General features: G+C 44.2%; 2 protein-coding genes and 2 long non-coding RNA genes across 5 annotated transcripts in view; 2 read left to right on the plus strand and 2 right to left on the minus strand.

Annotated features, from left to right (window-relative positions):
• The window catches only part of LOC125960315 (uncharacterized), a 327,486-nt gene that overhangs the window by 107,040 nt on the left and 197,996 nt on the right, over positions 1 to 22,450 (minus strand). The window lies entirely within an intron of this gene.
• Positions 1 to 22,450, minus strand: part of LOC117195857 (uncharacterized) — a 127,714-nt gene that overhangs the window by 48,962 nt on the left and 56,302 nt on the right. The gene's annotated exons all lie outside the window — the stretch shown is intronic.
• RPL14 (ribosomal protein L14) overlaps positions 1 to 22,450 on the plus strand; it is a 95,675-nt gene that overhangs the window by 12,023 nt on the left and 61,202 nt on the right. The window lies entirely within an intron of this gene.
• The window catches only part of ENTPD3 (ectonucleoside triphosphate diphosphohydrolase 3), a 34,611-nt gene continuing 25,111 nt past the window's right edge, over positions 12,951 to 22,450 (plus strand). The window contains exons 1-3 of one of the 2 annotated variants that reach the window (XM_033401970.2): positions 12,951 to 13,091; positions 13,888 to 13,939; positions 17,301 to 17,428. In XM_033401970.2, the coding sequence (XP_033257861.1) occupies positions 13,900 to 13,939; positions 17,301 to 17,428 (168 nt within the window). In that variant the 5' untranslated portion in view covers positions 12,951 to 13,091; positions 13,888 to 13,899. The remainder of the gene's footprint in view (positions 13,092 to 13,887; positions 13,940 to 17,300; positions 17,429 to 22,450) is intronic. The other variant, XM_004277856.4, reaches the window with a different exon arrangement.

The following is a 22,450-nucleotide window of genomic DNA, read 5'->3' on the forward strand; positions in this document are numbered from 1 at the left end:
CACATATCCCAAAGCTTCCAAAGGGAATTATCCTGGGGCACAAGCACCTCTGGGGCATCCAAAAACTGGACAAGTAAAGAATGAATTGCTCCTAGGGGAGACCCTGGCCCTGCCTTTTCTGTATAGTGATGTGGTTGTAAAGGAATAGGTATTGCATATTTATTTGAATTTTAAAATGCAGCTTTGGGACTTCCCTGGTGGCGCAGTGGTTAAGAATCCACCTGCCAATGCAAGGGACACAGGTTAGATCCCTGGTCCGGGAAGATCCCACATGCCGCGGAGCAACTAAGCCCGTGCACCACAGCTACTGTGCCTGTGCTCTAGAGCCCGCAAGCCACAACTACTGAAGCCCGCGTGCCTAGAGCCCGTGCTCTGCAACAAGAGAAGCCACTGCAATGAGAAGCCCACGCACCGCAATTAAGAGTAGCCCTCGCTTGCCACAGCCAAAAATAAAATAAGTAAATAAATAAATTTATTTTAAAATTAATTAATTAATTAAAAAGCAGCTTCTTCTGAGTAAAAGTAAGACTGATTTGGTGGATAGGTTTAACCATGAGGACTGGCATTGCCAATTAGATTGTATGGCAGACAATCCCATAAATTGAATAAGATAAATCTGCAACAACGTTTTGATAAAAATATATTTAAGGCTCATATATAATATGTGTACATTGGGAGATTCCATCCTTTGCAGTTACTTAATCTTAAGATGAAAAAGAGTAGGTGTTAACTTAAAAATGTGTGAAGGGTACATAGTTTTACAATACTTCTTAGGCACAAGAACTAGAATAAAACTACAGTAGAAGTCTGGTGATGTGGGCACCAGCTAAAGAAAATAGAGATTTTTAATAATCTCTTGGGGATGGAGGTCGTGGTGGGGTGGACATGGGGTGGGAGAGGTTGATTTATCCTAATGGGAGATGGTGGAACCTGAAATCTCAGACTCCACAGCTATTGGGGATGGGGGGAGGGAAGGATAATGGCAGATGAGGAATCTTCATGCTATTCCTTTGAAATCTCACTTGTCTCTCTTGAGAGTGTCTTTTTTCTATCTTTCCTTTTCTTTCTCTTTGGGTCTCTACCCACCACCCTTGTCCTTCTCTGTTTATTTCTGTCTTAACCCTATCCTTCCCCCTTCAGATTTGCTTCTCTTCCTATTGACCTCCCACACCACCCCCACACTTGTTTCATCCCAGCAACTGAATTAGTAACAATACTGAATGAATGATTATGTTCTACTGTTAATTGCATGTGCTAGTGTTTCAGGTTTTCAAATCTTACTTCCGAAAATTGTGTGAGATGTACTTTATTTCTCTCTTTCAAAAATGTAATTCATTTACCATTTACTTCTGAAAGATTCCTGCTTGCTTTATTCCCTGTGGATCAGAAACTCTTGACAGGTAGAAGAAAGCTTCCCATCCTTGTCTTAAGTATATCAAACGATATGCTTCTCCCTTGGAGACAATTCTTTCCATTCTCATAGAGACCTGTGAACGCAGCAGTTCCTGTGGAGTTCCTCCTAAGTGCATGGCAAGCTTCAGGCCTCTCATCCCTTCTTCCCACATACTTTCCCTTCTTTCTTCCACCTTCTATGGATGTCACTAGAGACTTTTTATTTTATTTCTGGTTTTTGCACTTCCTGATTCTCCCCTCATAGTTTCTGCTGTCCAACCATCACTTCCCAAGGCTCTTACTGCCATGATCTCCCCGCCCCAGCACGGCTACTCAGATAGACCACGCAGTTGGCCTGGAGGGTCAGGGAGGTTTCTGACCCTTGGGGGCAATTCCCTTCCTCTTCACATAGCTGTTCGGTGAGTTGTTCAGTCTGTAAAAAGTCGAGCCCATTCAGTTATGTTTCCAGAACCTCACTATGAAGAGTTACAGAATGTCATTGCCTACAGTTCTTTTACACTTTTAATAATCTATTGCATGGACCCAAGTAGGTTGGAAGCTGGTTATATATATATATATAATTTGTTTATTTATTTTTGGTTGCGTTGGGTCTTCGTTGCTGCACGAGGGCTTTCTCTAGTTGCAGCGAGTGGGGGCTACTCTTCGTTGTGGTGCACAGGCTTGTCATTGTGGTGGCTTCTCTTGTTGTGGAGCAGGGGCTCTAGGCACGTGGGCTTCAGTAGTTGCGGCGTGCAGGCTAAGCAGTTGTGGCTCGTGGGCTCTAGTGTGCAGGCTCAGAAGTTGTGGTGCACGGGCTTAGTTGCTCCACAGCATGTGGGATCTTCCCAGATCAGGGATCAAACCCATGTCCCCTGCATTGGCAGATGGATTCTTAATCACTACGCCACCAGGGAAGTCCTGGTGGCTGGTTTTCATCTCAGTTCTGCAAATACCAGTGAGGGTCTGGGCCAGTTGCTTAATTTCACTGAGCCCCAGCTGGAAAGATAATTTCTAAGGTCACTTCCCGCTCCAGAATCTATGATTTCATCAAGTCCTTTGGTCAGTTGGCATCACAAAAAAATAAAGAGCATCTTGCCAGTGAGCCCTTGTATGCCTCACTCCTCCTCTGTATAGTTCCTAAACATAGCCCAGTGGTGACACAAGGTAAGCAGTCAATACAACTTGATGTTTGAATGAATGAATAAATGAACACAAAGAAGATTTTAACAGACTATCTGGAGCCTGTTTTGTCATGGATGTGGCAAATGACGCGATGGTCACAGAGTTATAAGGACTGGGCTTCTCACTATTTACAGTAGCCAGGTCAGGGAAGCAACCTAAATGCCCATCGACAGATGAATGGATAAAGAAGATGTGGTACATATATACAATGGAATATCACTCAGCCATAAAAAGGAATGCAATTGGGTCATTTGTAGAGACGTGGATGGACCTAGAGACTGTCATACAGAGTGAAGTAAGTCAGAAAGAGAAAAACAAATATCATATATTAACGCATATATGTGGAATCTAGAAAAATGGTACAGATGAACCGGTTTGCAAGGCAGAAATAGAGACACAGATGTAGAAAACAAATGTATGGACACCAAGGGAGAAAAGCAGGGGGCCGCGGGGGTGGGGGGTGATGGTGGTGGGATGAATTGGAAGATTGGGGTTGACATATATACACTAATATGTATAAAATAGATAGCTAATAAGAACCTGCTGTATAAAAATTCAAAAAAAATGTATAGCAAAAACAAAACAAAAAAAAAGGACTGGGCTTCTCTCAGTCCTGTTTACAGGACTATTTACAATTAAACAGGGTGGCCTTTGAGATGTTACTCTTTCCCACTCCATCTCTCCCTCAGCCTCCTCCACCTGTTGGACATCATGCTTAGGAATGAATCCTTAGAGCCCTGGGGAAAGTGTTTAACAAGACTGGATGAAACACCTTGTACTTAATAACAAGTTAGGCTGCCCCGAAATTGCATCTTGCCTTTACCAATATTTGTAATTGACTTTTAGGTAAACCTGCAGCTAAACTTACCATTAGCTCTGGGAGAGGAATCTGTTATCAAGTGTAAGGACAGAACATTTGGCTTGAAGTCAACATCTTTCCCTTCTAAAATTGGCAAGAGATATAAGAAAATTAAAATCTGAGGCCCATGCCTCTAAGAAAGAAAGAGAAGTTGTCATTATTGCAAATTTGTTGATTTTTAATTTAATGACATAATTATTTCTTCAAAAATGTTATTAAAGCCATGGTATGAATTACTATTGATAATGTCAAGGAATTAGGACATTCTATTAATTTTATGCAAAAGTCATTTCACTGCATTAAGATAAAATTTATTTTATTGGACCATGTCCACTACATACCTCAGCAGATGTTCTTTTTGCCCAAACTCCTTTTAAACTAATATTCATTTTAGGGCTTCCCTGGTGGCACAGTGGTTAAGAATCCGTCTGCCAATGCAGGGGACACAGGTTAGATCCCTGGTCTGGGAAGATCCCACATGCCGCGGAGCAACTAAGCCCGTGCACCGCAACTACTGAACCTATGCTCTAGAGCCTGCGAGCCACAACTACTGAAGCCCAAGTGCCACAACTACTGAAGCCCGTGTGCCTAGAGCCTGTGCTCCACAACAAGAGAAGCCACCACAATGAGAAGCCTGCGCACCGCAAAGAAGAGTAGCCCCTGCTCGCCGCAACTAGAGAAAGCCTGCGTGTAAGACCCAACACAGCCAAAAATACAAATAAGTAAATAAAAATTTTTAAATGTCTAATTAAAAAAATATATTCACTTTAATAAAAACAATATAATTAAATTGTCTTTGGAACAATGCACAAGGAAAAAACGTTGGAGGCTTTTGCTGAGGGGAGCCAGGTCGGAAAGGACAGGAAAGAAGACAGACTTTTTACTGTACCATTTGAATTTTGAAACATGTGAAAATACTTTTTATTGTAAAAAATTAATAATAGAATAACAGGCATATTAGTTAAAAATAAATAGTGTTAAAAGACAGGTCTCTGCCTCACCTATCTCCACCCCCACCCTTGCCCTGTCCTTCTTCAGAAGCATCTACTTTCAGCTCTTTCAGCTGCTTCTTCTCATACTTAGTCTCACATTTCTAAGTAGTATGCTCTTATTGCCCCTTTTAGATCTATCCATTTTAGAGCGTGTCCGTTAATTACCAATTACGGTATTTGAGAGTTTCGTGCCCTTATATGTCATGACCACCTGCTTCCTCTTCTTCATCTTAATATGGTTAAATCATAGCTTTTTCGGTTGAACAAACAGCCAATGTAAGTATTATTCACTGGTGAGCCAAGTTGTTCTATGATTTGCTTCCTTCCCTTTACAGTTTTCTATTTTTCCCCAGTTTTTATTTGCTTAATTTTCTATATTTTTTCAAGTGATACAAAAGATTTGTTACATGCCTAACAATAATTTTTCTAAATGCCCAAACACATCAAATTTCCCCTAGAATTTTTTTTTTTATTCTGCCTATCTTGAAGATTACCAACGCTGGTTATCAGCTGCAGTACCCAAGGTGATTCACTCTCTTCCTAAGAGCCTCCTTTGTTCACACTAACTTTTCACGGAGACTCTGTTACCTACACAATCCTACTTGGAGAAAAGTAAATTAAATTGTTTCCTCAAGAGACACGCCCACCTTTCCAGGGGCTGCCAAAACACCCTGAGTGTTTTCCCCTTGAACTCCCTCTCCTGCTTCACAAGATACGTGGGGCTCAAGGTACAAACATGCTTCATTCACAGCAGAACACATTTTGACCTAACAAGCTGGCTTCACCAGAAGATTAGTATTTGTTTTGGTGCCTAGTATCATAGTGGATGCAAAGTATCAGACATTCCCTGATGGCAAAGACTTTGCAGTCAGGCTCATTAGCACAGCTGTGAAACAGAAATAACAGTTCCTAAGTGCTACAAAACTGTTTTTTCCCCTTTCCATCTCTGATTGATATTTCGTTTACAACTAAAACATAGGGAATCTTTGTCAAATTCTCTTTTTGTTCTTTTCTTCTCTTTACTCTCTTACCCTGTATGACAGATATAATGTTAACATCTTACTGCATGATCCAAGTATTTTCATAAGTTTTTGAAACTCATTTTGCCTCCAAAGTTTACTCTCTGCTTGACCTTTAACAATTTAGTTAATCATGTTGCACTTCAGTTTCTTCATATGTAATTGGGAAATAATAATAAAACTTATAAATTTGTTGGGAACATTAAACAAGAAAGGTCAATGTGAAGAATTTAGCTTACTTCCTGACACTTTGTAAATAGTCAATAAATATTAGCTATTGTTTGTATATTGGAATTATTTTTTACCATCATCACCATTTTACTTGGTCACAGAAGGGAATCTTAATGCCTAATTTCACCATCTTCTAGTATTCAGTGTTATTATTAAGAGGTCTGATACCAATCTGATTTCTATTCCTTTGTAAGTGAACTGTTTGTTCTCTTTCTCCTTCTCTCTCTCTCCATCTCTCTCTCCAATCTTCTCTCCATCATCAATGTTTTGAAAACAACATGTCTTCTTTGCCTTTTTTTTCATCCATTGTACTCGGCACTCAATTTAGCACTTTCAATCTGGACATTATCTTTTTCCAATTCTGGGGTGTTTTTCTTGTATTACTTCTTTGATAATCTCTCCCCCTCCATTTTCTCTGCTGTATTTCTGGAACTTGTTATTGGATGCTGTACTTCCAGAATTGATCCTCTTTTTCTTATAATTTCTCTTTCCTTATCTTTATCTTTTTATAATAGATCCTAACGTATTTCTTCATACTTATTTTCCAAACAGTCAACTGGACTCTTCCCTTCATCTGTCATGTTTTAAATGCCCAACAGAAGTTTTCATGTACTCTAAATAGTTCCCCTTCCATCGTGTTTCCTTCTTGCTTAATGGATACGGTATCTTCAAGTCTCTCTGAGAAGTTTAGTGATTCTGGGGTTTGTTTTTTATATTTTCTTCTGCTACTTGCATTGTCTTATTTGTTCTATGAGTTCCTTTTTTCTGTTCAGTTTTTGTTTTTGCTGTTGTTTTTGTTTTCTCTCTATACATAATGCATGTTGGTGGCTTTGCCCTGTCTTGGCTATTGGTTCATATTTAAGATTCAACATTCAGCCTGATGAGCTCTTCAGTCACCACCAGGCACCAAATTAATCATATAAGCCATACTCCTAGAATCCAGACTGTTTCTAGGAGAACCTCAAAACACCCATCTATAACCTCCTGTGATGAAGCCGTAAAAGGCTCTGGTCATAAGAAATGGAATGAATCAGCCTGAACCTTTTTAGATGGCTCCTTCAGACAAAGTTCTTTCTACAAAACATCGTCAAACACTCCTTTATGACCTCCAAGTCAAGCCCATGTCATACCTTAGATGAGAAATATGTTCACTATTAGCCATCTTTTCTTGAATTTCTCCACATCCTAGGGCAGTTTTCCTTCCTAAGTAGACATCACAATTTACCCCAATTTTTCATTTAAAAAATCATTGTTCTCCAAACTCAAAAATAGTAAAGCAAGTGAAGACATGCTTTCTGCAAAGAAAAAGCAATGAAACCAAATCAGAAGAATTGCAGAAGCATGGATCAGGTGCAGGGCAGGAAGGTGAGAGCTGAAACTCTCAGGAAGGTGACATTAGTAGACAGGGTCTTGACCTGACACTCAGATACCCCAGCTGGAGGGGCCCCAAAAGGAAAAAGTGCAAGGCATTGTTCTGATGGGAAACAGGCACCAGCAACAGTATGTCGGTAATTCTGCAGGAGAAATAAGTAAACCAAGAAAAACTTTAAATATTAACAGTCAAAAAAAAAAAGACAGAAATATTAAATTCTTGAAAAAATCTGAAAATTTTTCAGAACAATATTCCCATTTTTTATAAGAAACAATTAAAATGCAGTTGTCATTGGAGGGAGGCTTACTTTCCATCATATATCCTTTTGCAAGACTTCTGTGTGAGCAACAAGGGTGTCTATTTATTTAAACTGGCTGACGGAGACCCCACCACTGAGCAAGAGCTGAGGGTCTTGGTGCTGTGGGGCTGAACAAGCTGGTATGTCCAGGTAGCAGAACGTAGAAAGAGCTCAGCTGAGCAGCATCAGGGGCAGGATGAGCAGGAGAGGCCAGCCCCACAGGGCACAGACCCAGTGCATGTCACAGCATAGAACTTCCTCCTTGGGGCTCCCTGGGCCAGGATGAACCACATCTGGGTGCAGTGACCGCTCCCTTGGCTGCAGTTGGCTCATGCTGTAGGAGCAACCCTTGATTTCATTGCAGAGTGGCCGGTGTGGGAAGTAGAAATTGAAGGGGTAGCAGGAAGCCCCACTGGACACTGGTTACGTTGTGCAACACACTTCTAGGTAAAGTAGGTGCAGCAGTTTTCACACGAGGACTGACAGTCATCTTTGCAGAGAGGCAGGTCCAGATCTGCTCTCTGTGCCCAGTGTGGTCCAGCTGCTGGAGCCAGGGCCCCAGGTTGAGGAAGCATTCATAGAGGCAGGTGTCCTGGATGAAGGGGTGTTTGCCATCTCTCCATAGTGGTTCCAGTGAGTCTGTTGAAGCAGGACATGTCTTTGTGGGCTTCCTGGAGCAGCCAGCATTTGCCTTCCAGGAACTGCACTGTTCGTGCAGCTTGTCCTTGGAGCCTGGACTTCCCTTTTGGTGCTTTGGCGTCCATAGGAAACCAAGCAGGACCCTGCAGGGCCTTCCTAGGGACATACCCCTGCACTGTGTCCCTCACCTCTTACTGAGGATTTGAGTCTGTATCCACTGAGAAATGGATGGCACAGAAGTGTCTATTAAGGATGGGGTTGACACAGCGAGATCTGTGTTTTGAAAAGAGGAGGCTGGTAGCAATGGGAAAATGGATCATAAAGGGAGAAATCGAGACCATTGTCCAAATCCAGGAGAGAGAGAATGGTAGCTTAGACCAGTGGTTCTCAAACTGGGAAATCTCACCCCTCAGAAGACACTTGGCAATGTCTGCAGACATTTTTGGTTGGTCCACTGTGTGTGGAGGGATGTTACTGGCATTTTGTGACTGACCATCAAGGATGCTCCTTAATCATGATACACGGGATTGCCCCAGAGCAAAGGATTATCTGGCCTGAAATACAACTAGGGCCTAGACCGAGAAACCCTTGCTCAGACTGTGGTGGTGGTGGAGATGGAGTACATATTGGAGAGATAATTAAGAGGTTAAAATCAGCAGTAATTAGTGACTGATTATGAGGAAGGAGGGAAAGATTACCAAAGATAACCCTCAGGTTTCTGGCTTGCCCACCTGGATGAGTGGGGGTGCCATCCACTGAAATTAAAAATGTTTGAGGAGGTGATGGTCCGGTGGGGGAGGATAAGGAGCTCAGCTTGAAGCCTAGTAAACTTAGATTTCTAAACCTAGAAACTTAGATGCTTCTAAGACATCCGAAGAAGTCAAACAGGCCAGTCTCTAAGTCTACAGCTTAAGGGGGCAAGCCTGAGCAGGAGACATGCATTGGAGAGGCTTCTGTGAATAGAACAGAAGCTGTGGGCATGGATGAGATTACCTAGGAAGAGAGTACAGAGTGAGGAGTAAAGAGGGCCCGAGACTACATCTTGAGAAACTCCTGGCAGAGAAGCACAAACCAGCAAAAAGCATCTAGCGAGGTGGGGAGAAAACCAGGGCATGTCACATCCCATAAGCTTCAAAAGAGCCTGTTTCCCCCACACCTTCTCCAGCATGGAGCAGCATAGATCCTTTGTGGTGGTTGTTGTTATATTCACTAGTTTGTTGTATTTTTTAGATTCCACAAAGAAGTGATATCATACAGTATGCCTTTTTCTGTCTGACTTATTTCACTTAGCACAATGCCCTCCAAGTTCATCCATGTTGCTGCAAATGGCAAAATTATTATATATATATATATAGAGAGAGAGAGAGAGACATATACACAAACACACACACACACACACGTATCACAGTTTCTTTATCCATTCATCTGTTGGTGGACACTTAGGTTGCTTCCATATCTTGGCTATTATAAATAGTGCTGCTATGGGCTCCCCTGGTGGTGCAGTGGTTGAGAGTCCGCCTGCCGATGCAGGGGACACGGGTTCGTGCCCCGGTCCGGGAAGACCCCACATGCCACGGAATGGCTGGGCCCGTGAGCCATGGCCACTGCGCCTGCGCGTCCGGAGCCTGTGCTCCGCAACGATAGAGGCCACAACAGTGAGAGGCCCGCGTACCACAAAAAAAAAAAAAAAATAGTGCTGCTATGAACATCGGGGTGCATGTATCTTTTCCAATGTGTTTTTATTTTTTTCAGGTATATACCCAGGGGTATAATTTCTGGGTCATATGGTAGTTCCATTTTTAGTTTTTTAAGGAACCTCCATACTGTTTTCCACAGTGGCTGCACCAATTTTCATTCCCACCAACAGTGTAGGAGGGTTCCCCTTTCTCCACATCCTCGCCAACATTTGTTATTTGTGTTCTTTTTGATGATAGCCATTCACAGATATTTTTAAGCTTTGCTAAACTGATCAGTTAAAAAAACCTAATTTATTTAGTTATTTATTTTTATTTATTTATTTATTTAGGTTGCACTGGGTCTTAGTTTCAGCATGCGGGATTTTTAGTTGCAGTGTGTGGACTTCTTAGCTGCGGCATGCATGTGGGATCTAGTTCCCTGACCAGGGATCAAACCCAGGCCCCCTGCATCGGGAGCGCAGAGTCTTTCCCACTGGACTACCAGGGAAGTCCCCCAAAAGATCTTATTTAAAGATATTAAAGTTTTAATTGGCAACTTTTGGGTAAGTAATGAGATTAAACATCTTTGCCATGTTTATAGGCCATTTATTCTTTTTAAATTGGCCAGTGCTTGTCATTTGTCCACTTTTCTACTTTAGATATTCATATATTTCCATAGATTTGTAGGACTTCATTATATATCATGATTTTTTACTCTTTGCTATCACATTCTTAAATATTTCCCCACAGTTGATCCCTTTTTTTAGGGGTGGTGTCTTTTTCAAGGCAGTTGTTTTACATTTTTATGGATGCAAGTTTGTTTACTTTATCTCCCTGCTTTAATCTAATGCTAGAAGAGGCTGTTCCTTCCCAAGGATCATAAAAATATCCTCCTCTATTTTCTTAGTATATTAAATCCTTTTTTCTATTCAAAATTTTAATTTACATAAAATCTATTTTTATGTCTGATGAGTGACTGGGATTTGTTCAAAAATATGAAAAGTAGAGGTTTCAAAACTAATTATTGGATAATATGTTCTTTCAATTTCCTCTTTTTTTTTTGGCAGTACACGGGCCTCTCACTGTTGTGGCCTCTCCTGTTGCGGAGCACAGGCTCCGGACGCTCAGGCTCAGCGGCCATGGCTCACGGGCTTAGCCGCTCTGCGGCATGTGGGATCTTCCCAGACCAGGGCACGAACCCATGTCCCCTACATCGGCAGGCGGACTCTCAACCACTGCGCCACCAGGGAAGCCCTCAATTTCCTCTTGATGCTATACTAGATCCCATACCCATTAACTAGTCTGATACTGAACTATCTCTTATGTTCTTTAGCTCTCTTGGTATATTCTTGTGCCCAAACCAGGCTGTTTTAATTACTATAGCTTTATAGTATGGTTTGATGCCTGGTAAGGCAAATCTGTATTATTTTAAAATCAGGAAAAACCATAAACATTTGCGTATGTATGTATACGCATGTATCTGTGTTTGTTCCTGCATGTGGAGGGTTGATGGGGAAGTGTGTGTGTGTGTGTGTGTGTGTGTGTGTGTGTGTGTGTTCTTACACATGGAAGGTTGAGGGAGAAGTGCCTTTGAATGACTAGGACTAGTTGGGGAGCCACAAAGAAGTGTGAGACAATGCCTGGAACAGAGAGTTTCAGAGAAGTTTGGAAAAATAAAAGTAGATTTGGGGTCTCAAAGGAGGTGGGTGCTCACAATTCCAGGGCCTGTAGATTGAGGAGAGCATTCAAAGTATGAACTGTACCAACTGAATTTCAAGGCCCTTTAGGCCTAGGAAACTCTTCTCAGCTCCTGGGAAACCAGTAGGGATGTTAAGGTCAACCATTCATCCCTTAGAGCCAGTGTTACTGACCCCAGGCCTAGGTGCAGCGTCAGCAGCTATTTGTGGGTTTATGGTCCCCTGGGTGCAGAGAGTCCCTCATCTTTCAATCCTATGCCTTGTGTTTCACTGACCCACAGCTTTCAATGAAAAGAAGTCTTACAATTTAGCAAGTACATACTGAATGCCCCACTGTAGACTCTGTACAAATTTCCTGCAAGGGTCCATGTCCATCAGATTCGGGGTAAGTGACTGGTGGTCTTGCATGCCTGTGTGTGTGAGTATGTGCACGCACATACACACACCCAGACCTCTCTGGTCTCAGAGGTCTCAAAACAGGGGCATTGTTCTCTGAAGGCCCTCTTGCCTCATGAAGGGTTTGGCCCTACCTGCACAGGACAGAAAACTAGTGGTGCACAGGGCCTGGCTCCCAAGGACATAGTTGGGGCCTCAGCAATTCCTTCCAGATATTCAGGAACCACAAAGAGGGATGATCCAACAGAAGCCTGCTTATGGGACTTCCCTGGTGGTCCAGCAGTTAAGACTCCATGCTCCCAATGCAGGGGGCCCGGGTTTGATCCCTGATCAGGGAACTAGATCCCACATGCCACAATTAAGATCCCGCATGCCGCAACTAAAGATCCTGCATGCTGCAACTAAAAAGATCCCGCAGGTCACAAAGAAGATCCTGCATGCCCCAACTAAGACCCAGCGCAGCTAAATAAATAAATAAATGTTTAAAAAAAAAAAAAAAGTCTGCTTATGCCTCTAGCTGGGATCATTCCAAGAGTCCTTGGGGGTCACTCAGAGGGGCCAGAAGGCTACCTGCTGCTGCATTAAAAACAGACTCCTGGGGCATTTGAATGGCTGCATTTTTGTCATCTTTCCTATTTGGCCTCTTCCAGGCAGTGCTTGCCCTGAATTTTGGCCTAATGACACATATATAAAATGCAGTGGGGGAGAGCACTGCTCAGTAACCAGTGAGAATGTCCCTGGGCATAGCCAAGGTGGTTCTGCTAAACTATTTGAGAGGGAACGTCTCTGTATTACTTTGCTCTCCTGGTCCAAGTGACCTAGGGACAAGTCTGCTTACCTGCCTCACCCCCAACATTACAGGTATTTACTGGTCTCGACTTCACAGAAAGGTGGGGCACAGGGCCCACCTGTGCATACCCACGGAGTGCCCAGTCTCTGCCCTGCCCTTCCCCTACTTCCCCTCCACTTAGGCTTAGGGTAACAGTGGTGGAAACTAAAAGATCAAAAGGCTCTTGGCCTCGACATCGAAGAAGGCGGCAGGCAGAAGACATCGCCCCCGCCCCACCTTCCCCAGGTAGGCTCGGGCGGGATCGCGGGTGGAGAGCCAAGGTCTCGCAGCGCCTCCCGCCCCTCCCCACCCCCACTTCGGGTGGTGATGAACTAGAAGAGGTCAGGTGAAGAGGTGCTTCGCCTGGACAGGCGCAGGGGTCGGGCCCCGGACGCGGCAGCCCCGCCTCCGTCCCGCCTCGCCCCGCCTCCACAGGAGCCTCCTGCGCTCTGGCCGCCAGCTGGCACTGCGGCAGCGCCAGTCGCCTTCCTCGGGTCGTCTGTGCACAGGTAAGGACAGAGGTCCCCGTGTCCGAGCCGCCGCGGAAGGAACGGGAAGCTTCGTGAGGCTGAGATCTGGGAGGGAAGGAAACGGAATCGGATTCCGCAGGGGGCTGGAGGGAGGGACCGAAGGACGCGAGCCCCACATCCTCGGCTGGTGGGGAGGTGGTCCCCGCCGTGCCGGGAGAGGTGGACACGTCTTTACCAAGCGCTTCCTCGGGTCCGGAGATGGGCTGGGCGTTTGGATGCCTTGGCTGTGTGGAGACGCAGCCCAGCGTGAGGCCTCCAATATCCTGGGGCGCTGGATGCCGGGGGCCCCGACATCCTCTTGCAATGGTCGCCAGCCAGCAGCCACAGATAACCGTCCTGGATCTTGAAAGGGCGACCTCGGGCTCGCGGGCCGCGAACACACACACACACAAGCCTCCCTTGCTGGTGTGCTTTGAAGAACAGCCCTTCCTCAGACTATGAATGTTCATAATAGGTGGAGGATTTGTTCTGCCCCGGGAGGTGTGTACAGGTGGGAAAATCTGCAGGAGAAGCTTGACTTCTTAGAAATCTTTTTGAATTTAAAATTCAGCAAACCCGTTCTTCTTCCTTTCCTTGCATGGGGTGGGGGGAGTTGACCTTAGAATGTAAGCCCAGCTTTGGGTCTGTCTTGGAAGTTCTAGGTTCATCTGTCCCCCGGAAGGTTTTCCTTCGGTAAAAGTGAAGTGGCTTTGTATTTTAACACGGTGCAAGTTTTTGGAACTTCGTAAGTCAGGGGCCACGAAAGCTCTGTCATTCTGTGTTCTCTCACCTGCAGCTGGAAGGAGAGATGTTCACGGTACTGACCCGCCAACCTTGTGAGCAAGCAGGTTAGTATCGCTCAGCAGGCAGCAAATGTGATTTTGTCACATCACCCGAGAATCCCAGCTTCAGCCCACAGCTCTTCATCCATGTCCCCAAGCAAATGACGGTTTACCCTCTTTGGTGTGAGACAGTGCTCACCGGGCTTTCACCACCGGCATTCCACAGATAAAAGTAATTCTCTACGTCAAAGCAACACAAAACAAGGACTAACATGCTTGTTTCGCGTAAATGGTTTTTCCGGTTTGCATAATCCATTAATTTGGCCCTTGTCGTTTCCCTTACCCAGCTGTGTGTAAGGTCTGCTTTAGAATATTGTTGATTTTGTGATGAATTGTAAAGCGCTTGGAGCTTGCCTCTCTTTCCATCCAAGTGTTGTTTCTGGCAAGGCGCCTACAGCATCCCCCCTGCCCCCACCCCTGTCATGGGTCAGCGTTGTTACCGCTGATACTGCAGGCACATGTGTAGAATGCTCACACACACACTCACACACACACACTTCCAAGCTTGCCCTTCCTGCCTGCCTCTGGAGCACATTTTGGAGTTGCTCATGTGGAAACCCAGAAGGGTCTGAACTCTCCACTTTCGGGAGGCACCTGGTAATTACATTGTTTGTCCAGCCCTAATGACAGCACAGCTCTAGGCTGCATTCCCTAAATGAACGAGACCTGGTCTAGTCCATTTTGCTTTGTGATAGGCTTTTCTGCTGGGGCAAGGGTTTGCTTAAGGTAATCATAGCTTTTTACCTGAAAACTGCTGAAGCACAGAGAACTTAGGAGGCCAGCCTCCTGGCTGTGGTCGGGAGACTGCTTATATATCACCCCTACTCCCGCCCCATGGACAGATGTTCTTTAGTGGTGCCCCTAAATTGGGTATTCAAAACACTTTGAAATTTTAACACAATATACTGTAAGGTCACACATACAGACTAACTTGTTACATTCCTTCCAAAGGACAAGTTTAACATGGCAGATTAAACCTCTACCTTGTCTTGTTAGGGGAAGAAAAAAAAATCCCTTAAACTATAACTGACACTGGCATATGTATTGTTTAAAAGTTGATGCAAAAATTTGCCTCTGTGGATAAACCGGTTTCTGTCTGGGTCATATCCTTTGACCTGGAATCACAGAAAGGTGATCCAGGACCCCTTTAGGGGTTCTTAAGGTTAACTCCACAGTGGCTGGCCTCCCTCCAGGTGCTATGACAAACGATTCTGCAATGAGTAACTTGGTGTACAAGTCATTTAACACACTCGGGGCTAGTTCTGTGGAATAAATTCCCAAAAGTGGGATTTTGAGGCAGATGGTATACACATTTGCAATTTTGATAAATACTGACAAGTCCCCCTCCAGTTCACTCCCAATGACAAGGTAGGAGAATTAAGGTGTTACATGACCACCTTTGACATCAGGAAGTGTCTATGGCAGCATCTATACTGCAGGGGAATCAGATGAGGTGGTAAGAGTTGGCTGTTCTGAGCTATTGAGACCCACTGCATGACTGGCCTCCCCAAGTAGTGAGCATGATGATGAGATTGGATATTGAGGCTGACTCTAACTCTATATGGTAGTATATACATGCTCTTTCTTTTCTTCTTCCAAGAAAATGTCTCCTAGAAATAATGAAGGAGTAGTAAAGCATAGGTTATGATGATCTAAAAGTATATGTTCTGGAATAGGACAGGATCTACCCCATTGCTATTCAGTTGAACTTTCTGTGATGGTAGAAATGTTCTGTAGCTACACCGCCCAATGTGGTAGCCACTTCAGGTTACTAAACACTTGGAATGTGGCTAGTGAAACTGAGGAACTGAGTTTTTAAATTTTATTTCATTTTAATTAATTTACATTTAAGTACACAATTAGTGAGAGAAATATTTGGATTCTCTGAATTCAGTGATCTTCCTGTTATGCTAGTGTTTATCATATTTCAGCCATTTGAGTGTCACCACTTATATTTATGCTATAATAGTTCTACCAAGACTATTATTTAGTCAATATTTTAATTAAATGTCTTTTTATCTTTTTAAAAAATTAGGTATAATTTATATACAGTGAAATGGATAGATCTTGTGTCCCTAAATTAGGTATTCTTGCCTTCTGAAAGGATTATGTTTTTAGAACAGGGACAATTTATAAGAATCTTTTTTTTTTTTAAAGGGAAATTGTACCTAAGGAGCTGGTTTGCTTTGATTTTCAGTTTTTTCCAAAGAACTTTGGAAAATTTGATAAATTTTGAAAAACGCACACACCCATATACCCCACAATCCTATTAAGATGTAAGAGCATTTCCATTACCCCAGAAAGTGCCCACGTGTTCCTTCCCAGTGGATCCTTGCCCCAAACCCCCTTGCAATCACTGTTCTGATTTCTGTCACCTGTCTGTTTTAGAACTTAACATAAATGGAATCATTTCAGAAAGTTTCTTTCTTTTCTTTTATTTTTTTATACGTATATTTGCTACGTTATGAAATTTTCACTAGCCCACTGATTTTTTAAGACCCAAGTAAATATTTGCTCATAATCATCTAGTTAAGAAATATTAGTTTAAATTTAATAAGTAGAAATAGCCCATTATGATACATTATATATTACTATATAATGCATATAATTATATATTACCTTTATTCAGAGGCTATATATTTAGTTGAAGACTATTCATATGCTACATTTTTTCTTTTGCTTTTAAATGTATAGATATAGTTTACATAGATAGATATAGTTATGATTAAAATACAAATACCAGAGATTATATGACCACTTTGGGAGGGAACACGTGGATTGGGGTCTAGTTACTCTTTGTTTGTGAAGATGTAGGGGAGACCCTATGCCTTTACTATAGACACAGGAAAAATGACTGAGGTTGAATTCTTACTGGGAACCCACATATCTTAGGAATTCAAACACGTTACTATTTGCTTGACAATAAGTCATCACGTACTGAACTTTATAATCATTGATTACATCTAAAATACAATATGAATTTCTTTTTATTTATCTGAGATTATTTTCAAATGAAATGTTATATCACCTGCTTTAATAGAAAACCCATAGTTTTCAAATCTACATTGAAACAAATGTTATTGTAAATCATCTCAGGGATGACCAGTAATATGCATAACACACTTTGGGAAATACCAGAGAACTAAATCATGCATATCCTCCCTGCAAACACTGGTTTAGTCCACTCTTTGGAGGAAAGATAAATGGGTATTGAGCCCAGTTGCTGTTCTAAAAGTATTGGTCTCACTAAAGCCAGAGGAAGTGACTTATGCATGCGGTTAAGCACCCAGTCCACAGATTCTACAAAGAAGGCCAGGACCTTGTTCCCAATTCCCCCTCATGTGTCTTCTGGGTCTCCCCATTTTAGGCCTCAAGGCCCTCTCCCGAATTTCAGCCATCATCACCTTGGTGGTCTTGCTTTTGAGCATTGTGGTGCTTGTAGCTGTCACACTCATCCAGATTCACCAGAAAGAGGTTCTCCTTCCAGGACTGAAGGTAGGTGTGAAGGGGTTGGCATTGAAGGGAAGAAATGGGCTCTGACATCAATGATTCGAAACTCATGAGTTAGAAGAGAAGAAAATTATTGCCCCTTACCTCTAGCTAGAGCCAGGGAAAGGATGAGTAAGAACCCAGGGAGAAAGACTGGACATGCTGGGTTTGTGATGTTTGAGGTGAAAGATTGATAGTGGTGACACCTTCTCCTAGGACTGTGAGGTCTTGCTTTGACTCCTGACTGTTAGAACCAAAGCTAGACTCTGTAGCCAAGAATTATAGATGGCTACCAAAGATTTACCAGCTTGTCAGTTCCTCCAGATGACACAAACTTGCTCATGAGTGAAGACCAGGAGACCCAGGCTCTTCTTCTGGCCTAGCCTGGGTAAACAAAATCAAGGACCTGAAAGGACTTCTTGAGCTGTGTTGTGCTACCTCTGTTGAGTCTAGAAGTATGCCATGATCCCTCTGACTCTTCCCCCACCAAAATTACTCAGGACCTTATGCTAAGTTCCAGAAGCCTCTCTCAGCTCTTGATAAGTCCATCCCCAAATGGATGTTCTCTGGTAGGCTGAGAATTGTGTGTATCCCTTCTGCCTTGGCTATTAAAGGTGGTAGGAGGTGATCCCATGAGAGACTGTCAAATGAAAGGTGAAGAGAGTCAGTAAGTCCTTCAACCTTTTTGGGTAGAAGTCAGCAAACTTTCTCTGTAAAGGGCCAAACAGTACACATTTTAGGCTTTCAGAGCCGTTTATAGTTTCTGCTGCATATCTTCTTTTGTTTTTGTCTTCTTAAGACTCTTTAAAAATATGAAAACCTCTCTTAGTTGGACAAGGGCCATAGGAGCCATGTTATTTGAATCTCATTTAGTATCTATCCTTGACCTTAGAGTCCTTTCTACATCTTCCTGCTGTTAGGGAGTGTTCAATGGCTATATCTGAAATAGAGGTTTTTAAAAGGTAAAAAAGAAACTAATATTGCCTTGGCTGCGTGGGTGAGTTTGCTCTACCATCCTGAGTTCACTTTTCTAAAGGATTAAAGTAAAATCTTTTTATTTATTTATTTTTGTTTTTTTTGCCTTCACCATGCAGCTTGTGGGATCTTAATTCTCTCACCAGGGATCCAACCTGGGGCCCAGGCAGTGAGAGTGCCAAGTCCTAATCACTGGAACACCAGGAAATTTCCTAAAACAATTTTTTTAAGTTTATTTATTGTTTTTGGCCGCGTTGGGTCTTCATTGCTGCGTGCAGGCTTTCTCTAGTTGTGGCGAGTGGGGCTACTCTTCATTGCAGTGCCGGGCTTCTCATTGCGGTGGCTTCCCCTGTTGTGGAGCACAGGCTCTAGGCACGTGGGCTTCAGCAGTTGCAACTCTCAGGCTTAGTAGTTGTGGCTCACAGGCTCTAGGGCACAGTCTCAGTAGCTGTGGCACATGGGCTTAGTTGCTCCACGGCATGTGGAATCTTCCTGGACCAGGGATCGAACCCATGTCCCCTGCATTGGCAGGCGGATTCTTAACCACTGTGCCACCAGGGAAGTCCCTAAAATCTTTTTTAGATAATGGAATTTGGTTCTTTTATAGGTATTTTACTTAAGAATCTCAGCCCCCCATGAATAGCATGAATAAAAATGAAAAATAAAAAGCCTTATGCAGCTGTCTAATGGTGAGAGGAAAACAAATTATCTGGTTGTCCAAAGACATTAGCTAAGGCCTAGAGAATGTTTTCCCAAGTTCCAGACACTGCCTTCTCCTATAAACTATATAAAATCAGGATTGCAACTAGGGGAAATACCATCCCCTTACACTTTGTAAATTGCTATTCGGTTGAGTGAGCATTTTTCCCTGAATTATCGCGCTGAACTCTTCTGCCAACTATGGAAGGTGGACAAGCACTGTCACCACCATTTTGCAAGTGAGGAAACATAGGTTTGACCAGTGGATGGCAGGACCAGAACTGAAACCCAGACCCTCTTGTTACCACGGCTCTCTTCACTTACTTCCCGCTGTTCCTTGATCCTAAGTTCTGAACAGGGAACCCAGGAGGAGATATTGGCCTCTGCTGGGAAAACACGTCCTCCTTTGCACAGGAGGGAAGGAGGGAGGATGGATGCAGAGAGAGGAAGGTGCTGAATTGGAGAAGGGACGTGCCTTCCAATCGGGGGGAAGGCTGGTTCCACTCTTAGACCCCAGTAACCATTCTTAGACCCCAGTACCACCCTTAGATCCCATAAGTCAAACAAACCAGCTCTAGCTGCGTTCCAGGTATATCTCTCCGTGGGACAAGGGAATGTGCCCACCAAGAGTCGTGCTTCCCTTCTAGAACATGTTGTGGTGCCTGAGACCCCAGAATCCAGGGTCTGTGTGGGCCTCCTGCTGAGGGCAGACCTCACCACTGGTCTGAGGGGTGGTAAAGGGGCAGCTGCTTGCAGGGAGAGTAGACAGAGCATGGGTGTGGGGTCTGAGCTAGCCCACCCTCTACAGTCAACATACAGGTGCATGAGGCTGTTTATGGATTTGCCTGGGGATGGGAAGAGGACAGGTGGGGGTGGGGCAGAGCAGAAGTCTTCATTTATAAAATTTTCCCTCAGGCCCTTTAAAAGTGAGGGATGAGGGGGCTTCCCTGGTGGCGCAGTGGTTGAGAGTCCGCCTGCTGATGCAGGGGACACGGGTTCGTGACCCAGTCCGGGAGGATCCCACATGCCGCGGGGTGGCTGGGCTCGTGAGCCAGGGCTGCTGAGCCTGCGCGTCCCGAGCCTGTGCTCCACAACGGGAGAGGCCACAGCAGGGGAAAAAAAAAAAAAAGTGAGGGATGAGCTGGTTAAGGCAGTTGTTTTGGGAGATGAGAGGTAAATTCAAACTGGAGGGATATGGAGGAATTAGAAGACTTGAAGAGTAAACTGAATACAGAAAAGTGGGTCCCTGAGCAGTATGGAGGGCAATGTTGAAGGAGGAGACCACACATGCTTAGTTCTGTGTCAGAGGGGTTCCCCTAGTCAAAGATGCCCATGCAAGATGGTCATCTGGGGGTGACCCCAGGAAGAACTGTGGGGGGATGGGAAGTGAGACAGAAGGGAAGGCAGCCAATGGAGGGGCTATTACCCAGCAGGTTACCACTGTGGGCAGCTGGAGCTGTTCTGCTAGGGATTTCTGGGAGCCAGTGCAGAACTCTCACCTCAGGGGTGTCCTCTGCCATGGGCATATAGAACATCTGCCTCACAGTCATCCTACTCAAGGGCGTATTTACACACCAGCTTCCATTAGTCATTGGTTGAGGGCTGCTCCCTGGGGAACATTAGCTCTCTAGTATTTCTGGCATATTGTGGGCTCGGGTAGGTTCAGCCAATGGAGACAGCCTTCAGGCAGGTAGAAAGTGCATGGTTGGACATCACAGTGGTAAGGTCTGAGGGCTTGTGGGCAGGGAACCCTCAGTGACCGTTCCCTGTAGATAATTATTATTCCCATTTTGAAGATGAGAAAACAGGAACAGAAAGGGCAAATAGCTTCCCACAGTTACACAGATTGGAAATAGCAGACTTGGCACAGAAGGAAGAAAAGAGAGCAGAGAACATTGGCCTTAGGCAAGGGTTTGGAAGGGCCAGCAGACATACCCTCACGAATTAGCAGACGGTTCAGAGAGGGGGTTTTTAATCTCTTCAGAATCTCGCTGTCAGGCCCCAGTTGTAGGGGACAGGAAGTTGTATAACACAGGAATATTGGCTCAGAAGGCCCATTCTGCTTCACTGAGTGGGTTAGTTATAAGAAAAGACAGATGTCCTGGGCCGGTTGAAGCAGGAGCAGAATGACAGCTTGGAAGGGGGCATTCCACATGCAGCTTTTCTCAGGCTGTCCAGAGACCCTTCCTTTTGTTTTGCAGTGTGTGCTAGGGGCAGGAAGGGCAGTGTGGAGGTGGAGACCAGTGAATATAAAGGCTTTTTCATTGTTTATGTTTTCATACCTTGAGCCTTGTTTTGCCTTTTTGTGTGCTGCTGACAGTTGGTTTTGAGGAGCCAGCTCCACAGTGGCCTATCTGAGGGGCCCGGGAATGTTCCTCAAGACCCACGTGAAAAGTCATGATATCTGGCTATTAAATCCAACGTTGGCCTACCTAACCTTGGTTCATCTGAGTGTAAAAGCGGAACTATTAAAACTTAGCCAACGGTGGAAATATCCCCAGTCCCTTTTTCACTGTCACTGGTCTGACCTGCTCTATCAGCTTGAAGAGTAAACATGATGACGTTGCCTTTATGTTTCACTCATTACCCCCCACCTCAACCCCGCTGCTTTATTATCACTAAGTCCAATATCTTCCTCTTGAGGTTTTGCCCTCCTAACTGCATCACAGTTGTTTAGAAGCCCTGGAGCTTCTCAGACCCATCTGATCAATACCCCACTGCCACTGCCGCTCGCAGCCACATGGTGCCACTGTCGAAGAGGGGCCTGCAGGGTCCCAGGTTTCAGGGACACTGCTTTTCTGCCAGTCAGAGCCCCACCTTGGGTCACATGACTCTCCAAAGCACAACAACTGGGCCAGGCTGTGTTAAAACCATTTCCTTCTAACCCTCATCCATTCTCAGTCATCAGCCTGGATATCTGGTGCCCTGTGGCCCACCTTGGTTTACCTCTTGGAGTACAAGAGTTGCGTAATTTGTTTTTTCCTTTCCAGAAGGCCCTGGCTCCTTATTCAAATTGGTGATTCTCCTCTCCAGCCAGATCTGCACACCACTTAACCAAGAGTTTGCTTCTGAGGGTCTTTTGTCTGAACAAAGAAAGTCTGCCGTACCATATCAGGCATCTTCTTATTAATCAGTCACCCTGTTAAGACTTGTTTTCCTTGGAACTCAGTGAAAGCACAGGGGCAATGAGTACAGGTTTAAGAGTCAGTTAGACCCCGGCTTGATCCCAAGTCTGTGACCTTGGCTAATTATTTAACCCCTGTGAGCCTCAGTTTCCCTATCTGTCAAGTGGGGATGATGATAACACCTGCCTTATAAATGCAAAACTAAAGCCCTTTGTGCAGTGCCTGGCAT

This window comes from Orcinus orca, chromosome 10 (assembly GCF_937001465.1).
Source record: "Orcinus orca chromosome 10, mOrcOrc1.1, whole genome shotgun sequence".
In the NCBI taxonomy this organism is placed as follows: Eukaryota; Metazoa; Chordata; class Mammalia; order Artiodactyla; family Delphinidae; genus Orcinus; species Orcinus orca.